The sequence below is a fragment of the Lepidochelys kempii genome, chromosome 1, assembly GCF_965140285.1.
Source record: "Lepidochelys kempii isolate rLepKem1 chromosome 1, rLepKem1.hap1, whole genome shotgun sequence".
NCBI classification, from domain to species: domain Eukaryota; kingdom Metazoa; phylum Chordata; order Testudines; family Cheloniidae; genus Lepidochelys; species Lepidochelys kempii.
This window is the reverse complement of record NC_136380.1, coordinates 1,546,480-1,554,621: the sequence shown is the minus strand read 5'-3', so window position 1 is coordinate 1,554,621 and position 8,142 is coordinate 1,546,480. Positions and strand designations below refer to the sequence as shown.

At 47.0% G+C, this 8,142-nt stretch overlaps 1 protein-coding gene across 1 annotated transcript; it reads right to left on the bottom strand.

Annotated features, from left to right (window-relative positions):
• Window positions 1-6,191: 6,191 nt before the first annotated feature.
• Window positions 6,192-7,190, bottom strand: LOC140912054 (olfactory receptor 52M1). The gene has a single exon (XM_073346240.1). It carries the CDS (start codon window positions 7,188-7,190, stop codon window positions 6,192-6,194), a length of 999 nt encoding a protein of 332 aa, XP_073202341.1.
• Between the last annotated feature and the right edge of the window lie 952 nt (window positions 7,191-8,142).

The following is an 8,142-nucleotide window of genomic DNA, read 5'->3' as shown; positions in this document are numbered from 1 at the left end:
TGGGAGGAGGGGACAGACAAGTAAACAGCTGAGACTGAAAACCTTGGTGGTTGGAAAACCTTGATTCTAGATGCTTCTGATATTAAAAGTTTATTGAAAGTTAGAAAAATGATGGTCCAGTAGGAGTCATTATGACCGATGTGATTTGTAGAAGTTAGTTATAAAAGATTAGCCAATAGAGCATACTTGGAAGCAGTCATAGACTATCAGGGTTGGAAGGGACCTCAGGAGGTCATCTAGTCCAACCCCCTGCTCAAAGCAGGGCCAATCCCCAATTTTTACCCCAGATCCCTAAATGGCCCCCTTAAGGCCCCTCTGAACTCACAACCCTGGGTTTAGCAGACCAATGCTTAAAGCACTGAGCTAGCCCTCTGAAACCATCTTGAGAGACGTTTTTCCTAACACCCTTTCTCCCTGGTGGGTGAGCAACTGGCTACTGTGAACCTGCTGTTAATTACTCAATACCGTTCCAGATGTTAGGTAACTATCTGGGATGTTCTAAACCTATTGTTTATCTCTGTGTGTGCTTAAATCTAATAAACTGCAGTGCTAAACAAGAGCATACTTACTTGCATGAGTCTTATCAGACAGAATCGTTGAGTTCCTGTTGATTTATTCCTTACACCTCCTGGAGTAAAATAGTTAAGTTGCCCCTGTTGGGGTTCTGAAAACCGCAGGTAACAGGGGGTCAGGACTCCCGGTTCCTATTCTCAGTTGTGGCACTGACTTATTGTGTGGCCTTGAGTAAATAACTTTACTGCTTATTCCATCCATGACATGGAGATAATGCTGCCTAGAAACCTAGCTAAAGAGCTTCTAGATGTAGTGATCAAAAGCATCACGCAGAGTGTATGTTAGATTCAACTTCACTGTTCAGCTTCAGCCCCTGGGCAACGGTGGCCCTGTAGTTCCAGATAAGGTATTGTGTATGTGTGTGAATAGCTGGCTAATGGAAGTTGTGCTGTTTAATCCCCCTAACTGTGAGCTTCCACAGCCACTCCGGCCTCTGCCCAGTATCCTGCTTTCCCAGCTAACGCAGGGGCTTATCCTTCCACCTCTCTTAGCTGTTGTCCACCTGGCTTCAAAGCTGATCTCTTGCCCTGCCCCAGATGACTGCCTACGAGAAAGGACTCCCAGCCCATACCCATTGCAGGGACTTTGCCTGCTACAGGCCCCCAGCCTGGAGGAACAAAAAGAATCATAGAATCATAGAATCATAGAATATCAGGGTTGGAAGGGACCTCAGGAGGTCATCTAGTCCAACCCCCTGCTCAAAAGCAGGACCAATCCCCAATTAAATCATCCCAGCCAGGGCTTTGTCAAGCCTGACCTTACAAACTTCTAAGGAAGGAGATTCCACCACCTCCCTAGGCAACGCATTCCAGTGTTTCACCACCCTCCTAGTGAAAAAGTTTTTCCTAATATCCAACCTAAACCTCCCCCACTGCAAATTGAGACCATTACTCCTTGTCCTGTCCTCTTCTACCACTGAGAATAGTCTAGAACCATCCTCTCTGGAAAAACCTCTCAGGTAGTTGAAAGCAGCTATCAAATCATAGAATCATAGAATCATAGAATATCAGGGTTGGAAGGGACCCCTGAAGGTCATCTAGTCCAACCCCCTGCTCGAAGCAGGACCAATTCCCAGTTAAATCATCCCAGCCAGGGCTTTGTCAAGCCTGACCTTAAAAACTTCTAAGGAAGGAGATTCTACCACCTCCCTAGGTAACGCATTCCAGTGTTTCACCACCCTCTTAGTGAAAAAGTTTTTCCTAATATCCAATCTAAACCTCCCCCACTGCAACTTGAGACCATTACTCCTCGTTCTGTCATCTGCTACCATTGAGAACAGTCTAGAGCCATCCTCTTTGGAACCCCCTTTCAGGTAGTTGAAAGCAGCTAACAAATCCCCCCTCATTCTTCTCTGCTGCAGGCTAAACAATCCCAGCTCCCTCAGCCTCTCCTCATAACTCGTGTGTTCCAGACCCCTAATCATTTTTGTTGTCCTTCGCTGGACTCTCTCCAATTTATCCACATCCTTCTTGCAGTGTGGGGCCCAAAACTGGACACAGTACTCCAGATGAGGCCTCACCAATGTCGAATAGAGGGGAACGATCACATCCCTCGATCTGCTCGCTATGCCCCTACTTATACATCCCAAAATGCCATTGGCCTTCTTGGCAACAAGGGCACACTGCTGGCTCATATCCAGCTTCTCGTTCACTGTCACCCCTAGGTCCTTTTCCGCAGAACTGCTGCCTAGCCATTCGGTCCCTAGTCTGTAGCGGTGCATTGGGTTCTTCCGTCCTAAGTGCAGGACCCTGCACTTATCCTTATTGAACCTCATCAGATTTCTTTTGGCCCAATCCTCCAATTTGTCTAGGTCCTTCTGTATCCTATCCCTCCCCTCCAGCGTATCTACCACTCCTCCCAGTTTAGTATCATCCGCAAATTTGCTGAGAGTGCAATCCACACCATCCTCCAGATCATTTATGAAGATATTGAACAAAACCGGCCCCAGGACCGACACTTGGGGCACTCCACTTGACACCGGCTGCCAACTAGACATGGAGCCATTGATCACTACCCGTTGAGCCCTACAATCTAGCCAGCTTTCTACTCACCTTATAGTGCATTCATCCAGCCCATACTTCCTTAACTTCCTGACAAGAATACTGTGGGAGACCGTGTCAAAAGCTTTGCTAAAGTCAAGAAACAATACATCCACTGCTTTCCCTTCATCCACAGAACCAGTAATCTCATCATAAAAGGCGATTAGATTAGTCAGGCATGACCTTCCTTTGGTGAATCCGTGCTGGCTGTTCCTGATCACTTTCCTCTCCTCTAAGTGCTTCAGGATTGATTCCTTGAGGACCTACTCCATGATTTTTCCAGGGACTGAGGTGAGGCTGACTGGCCTGTAGTTCCCAGGATCCTCCTTCTTCCCTTTTTTAAAGATTGGCACTACATTAGCCTTTTTCCAGTCATCCGGGACTTCCCCGGTTTGCCACGAGTTTTCAAAAATAATGGCCAATGGCTCTGCAATCACAGCCGCCAATTCCTTCAGCGCTCTCGGATGCAACTCGTCCGGCCCCATGGACTTGTGCACGTCCAGCTTTTCTAAATAGTCCCTAACCACCTCTATCTCCACAGAGGGCTGGCCATCTCTTCCCCATTTTGTGATGCCCAGCGCAGCAGTCTGGGAGCTGACCTTGTTAGTGAAGACAGAGGCAAAAAAAGCATTGAGTACATTAGCTTTTTCCACATCCTCTGTCACTAGGTTGCCTCCCTCATTCAGTAAGGGGCCCACACTTTCCTTGGCTTTCTTCTTGTTGCCAACATACCTGAAGAAACCCTTCTTGTTACTCTTGACATCTCTGGCTAGCTGCAGCTCCAGGTGCGATTTGGCCCTCCTGATATCATTCCTACATGCCCGAGCAATATTTTTATACTCTTCCCTGGTCATATATCCAACCTTCCACTTCTTGTAAGCTTCTTTTTTATGTTTAAGATCCGCTAGGATTTCACCATTAAGCCAAGCTGGTCGCCTGCCATATTTACTATTCTTTCGACTCATTGGGATGGTTTGTCCCTGTAACCTCAACAGGGATTCCTTGAAATACAGCCAGCTCTCCTGGACTCCTTTCCCCTTCATGTTAGTCCCCCAGGACTGCAGGATTCTTTGAGGACCTACTCCATGATTTTTCTGGGGACTGAAGTGAGGCTTACTGGCCTCTAGTTCCCAGGATCTTCCTTCTTCCCTGAAACTGAAAGCTAAAGAAAGACATAAAACAGTCTCTTCCTTCAGGACTTTGTAGCAGAGCTTTAGGGCCCAGAAGCTGGATGATGCACAGCCTCACCCACTTGCCAACCCTCAGCTGATTTTGAAAGGTTTCCTGGCTTCTCTCTCAGCTGCTTACTGGCCTGTCGGATCCAGTGCTGTGTCCTGGCTGCACTCACTGCAGGCTCCTTGTCAGGCCACAGCAGCTCCTGTCACAACTCCAGAGCAGAGGGAGCCCAGCTAGGAGGAGGAGGGAGGTGGAGAGGATCCAGTGAGTGATGAGGGAGGGGAGAATAGGAGAAAGCATCCAGGGCAGGGAAATAGGGGAAGAGGTGGAGAAGGGAGAGGGACCTACAAGGAGTAGGTGGATAAGGGAGCATGACCTTGTGAGAGGCGATGCAGAAGTGTCTGTGCCCTTGACGGAAGATGTGAAGCAAGGACGGGGCTTTGGGGGAAGAGGCAAGGTTAGGGGCGGGGCCCCAGGTGTCAGTGTGGATAGTTCTCTGAAAACACCCACTCAGTGTGCAGCGGCAGTCAAAAAAGCAAACAAAATGTTGGGAATCATTAGGAAAGGGATAGATAATAAGACAGAAAATATCATATTGACTCTATATGAATCCATTGTACACCAACATCTTGAATACTGCTTACAGAGCTTGTTGACCCATCTCAAAAAGATATACTGGAATTTGATAAGGTTCAGAAAAGGGCAACAAAAATGATTAGGGATATGGAACAGCTTTCATATGAGGAGAGATTAATAAGACTGGGACTTTTGGAAAAGCAATGACTAAGGGGGAATATGATAGAAGTTTATAAAATCATGACTGGTGTGGAGAAAGTAAACAAGGAAGTATTATTTATTCCATCTCATAACAAGAACTAGGGTCACCAAATAGGCAGCAGATTTAAAACAAACAAAATGACCTGTTTCTTCACCCAGCACACAGTCAACCTGTGGAACTCTTTGCCAGAAGATGCTGTGAAGGCCAAGACTCTAACAGGATTCAAAAAGAACTAGACATATTCATGGAGGAAAGCTCCATCAATGGCCAGGATGGGCAGGGATGCTGTCTGTTAGGGGGCTTATTCCTTCACGCACTTACTTCCCTGGACCTTCTCGCATGAACAGAGAGCAACAATATCCAAAGTCCAAAGGTGCAAACAATTCGATGTTTATTGGGGTGAACTTCCGGCAAGCATGATTCCAGTTTCCTTCCTTGGTGTCCCCCTTCCCAGCTCTGACACCACAGAGCCTTACACCTGTGTCCCTGTTCCCATTCCCCCCTTAGCAAAACATGATTCCAATTTCCTTACCCCCATTCCCTGTTCCCATCCCCCCTTACTTCCTGATTGACTGCAGACTGTATAGTAAAACTTGAGATCTGCTTAGCTATACCTTAACCAATCATTTTCCTGAAATTTAACTAACCAATCCTAACATATTGTAACATGATTATTTAACCAATTATATCCCACCACCTTAATTAGTTTGCACCCAGCAAAATTAATTATACAGCAGACAGAAACAATCACAGAACCAGACAGAGATGATACAGACAAACTATAGGGAAATGGGGACTACAGTGATAGAACAACACAGAATGAGGATTTCACGTCCCAGCTACGGATAAGTGAGTTCTTGCCAGACAGGATGCTATCAAACTAAGTTTCCTTTTACATTTTCCAGGCACTTCCCTTTCTCTGGAGGTGATAGGCATTATCAGGACAGGATTGTATCCTAACAGCTCCATAGCACCTTCTTTCAATGTGACTAGTTTGGAATGTGAGGAGGTGACCGGTCCCTTCCCAGCTTATGGCTGCCTCTGCTGCTTAGCCAGAGATCTCAGCCTAAGCACAAGGCCTCAGACTGTCACAGTGAGAGAAAGCCCTTACACCAGCAGACAGTGATTTTGATTCTTTCTTTTATATCTCTAGAACTAGCCAAGTGATAAGAATACAGCTAAATTCTTAGAGTCTAGGCCTTTACAGACAGGCCTGAATATCTAGATCCTAACACTGTCCCTACACTCTGTTTGCAGAAGCTCGGAATAGACGACAGGGGATAGATCACTTGATGATTACCTGTTCTGTTTATTTGCTCCGGGCACTTGGAATTGGCCACTGTCGGAAGATGGGATACTGGGCTAGATGGGCCTTTCATATTCCCCAGTATGGCTGTTCTTATGTTATTAGGGGGTCCAGTTATAAGCATTTAGAAAGGTGGCAATCCAATGAGTTTTACATAAACATATTCCCCAGTTTGTCACGCTGACAGCACAGTAAGGTCAGGAAAGGGTTTAATGTCTCTTTGTCCACTAAGTGATTCAGGGAAGAGGGCCGAGCACCCATGTCAACAGCCACCTCTGCACGGAGCTCAGTCCAAGAGCCAGAGCACCAGGAGAAAACTTTAGGTCCCTTTATGAGTAAAGAACCGGAGAAGTCTGTCCCGGATCTGTTTGGTCCTCACCCCATAGATGATGGGGTTTAGCATGGGGGAAACCAGGAGGTACATGTTAGCAATGAGAACATGGAAATGCAGGGCTACATTGTGGCCATAACGGTGCATGAGAGAGGAGAAGAGATGTGGGATGTAAAAGGCTATGATGGCGCAGAGGTGGGAACCACAGGTCCCAAAAGTCTTGAGCCTGGCTTCCTTTGTGGGGAGGTTGAAGATGGCCCTGAGGATCTGGATATAGGACATAGTGATAAAAGACACATCCAGACCCTTCACGCAGAATAACACAAAGAGGCCATAGTAACTACTGATGCGGGTGTCAGCACAGGCCAGCTTCACCACAGCCATGTGTTCGCAATGCGTGTGGGGGATGATGTTGGTTCTGCAATATGGCCGCCACCTCGCCAGGAAGGGATAGGGCAGTATGAGCATGCCGCCACGCAGCACCACGGCCAGGCCAATCTTGGCCACCACAGGGTTTGTCAGGATGGTAGAATGTCTCAAGGGATCACAGATGGCCACGTAGCGATCCAGAGCCATGGCCATGAAAATCCCAGACTCTATCACTAAGAAGCAGTGAAGGAAGTACATCTGGGTGAGGCAGGCACTGAAATCTATGTCCCTGGAATTGAACCAGAAGATACTCAGAGTTTTGGGCAGGATGGATGCAGACAGGAGCAGGTCAGTGACGGCCAGTATGCAGAGGAAATAATACATGGGCACATGGAGGCTCGGCTCCATCTTCACGATGAACAGGATGGTGAAGTTCCCCAAGATGGCTATGACGTACAAGGCACAGAAGGGGATGGAGATCCAGACGTGGGCCACCTCCAGGCCAGGAATGCCCACCAGGATGAAGGTGGAGGGGTTGGTGAAGTCGGTTGTGTTGGAATCTGACATGAGGTAGGTGAGAAGGCGTCCAACTCTGAGGCAGAACGGTGTCTCCCGCATGCACCGTATGTTCCTCAGACTTCCTCTATGTGCCCAGTGTCGAGGGTGCTAATGGCAGTGTCAAGGCCTGGATGGAGAGACAATGTGAATATGAGACACTAAATGCGCTACTGGATGCTCGTCTCATGGGGGAAGCAGACTGGTCGCTCTGCACACACTGAAAATGACATTTTCACTATTAAAAGAAATGAATTATGGACAACTGACCCTACTAATGCCAATTCCATGTTTGAACGTGCTCCGTGCACCAGTAATTTCTACATGTCATGGTCTGAGAAAAGTTAATAGGTAACATGAGTGTGGATACTGGGTTTCCATCATTGTTCCTTAATACAATGTAAACCTAGCTCAGAGAGTCCATGCTGTAGGGAGTTTCCCATTTCCCCAGTTGATCAAAATCTGAGATGTGCCGGGGGAAACATTCCAATTAGAACACACCACAGGGAAAAGTCCTTGTTGTCATTAACAGCAGCTCAACAGAAACACCGTCTCATTCACAGTAGTGGCCAAAACAAAGACCTAAGGACTGGGATGGAGAATAATGTGCTCTGGTCATGCACTGAGTTTCCATCACCCAGTCTCTATAGAGGATATAGCAGATAGAAAGGGGATTTCTGAGACAGGCTATGAGAATGGGGGAGGCTGCCATAGGCCGACAGACTGAAAAGTCTGGGACTGCTGAGTTCAGAGAAGAGACAAAGAAGGGGGCATATGATAGAGGAGAGCAAAATGAAGAACGAACTGATGACATTCAAATGGAGAAAAAGAAAATAGGCAATGAGAACGGGGGAGGCTGCCTTAGTCAGATGTGGACAGACTGAAAGTCTGGGACTGTTTAGCTTAAAGAAGAGACAAATAAAGGGGCATATTATAGAGAGGAAAATAAAGAATTGAACTGATGACATTCAATTGGACAAACAGAGAACAGTTCCCAAACAGTAATATCTGTGGA

Bases quoted from the DNA above. Each gene is read 5' to 3' on its own strand.
- LOC140912054 (XM_073346240.1), bottom strand. From the start codon at position 7,190: ATGCGGGAGACACCGTTCTGCCTCAGAGTTGGACGCCTTCTCACCTAC.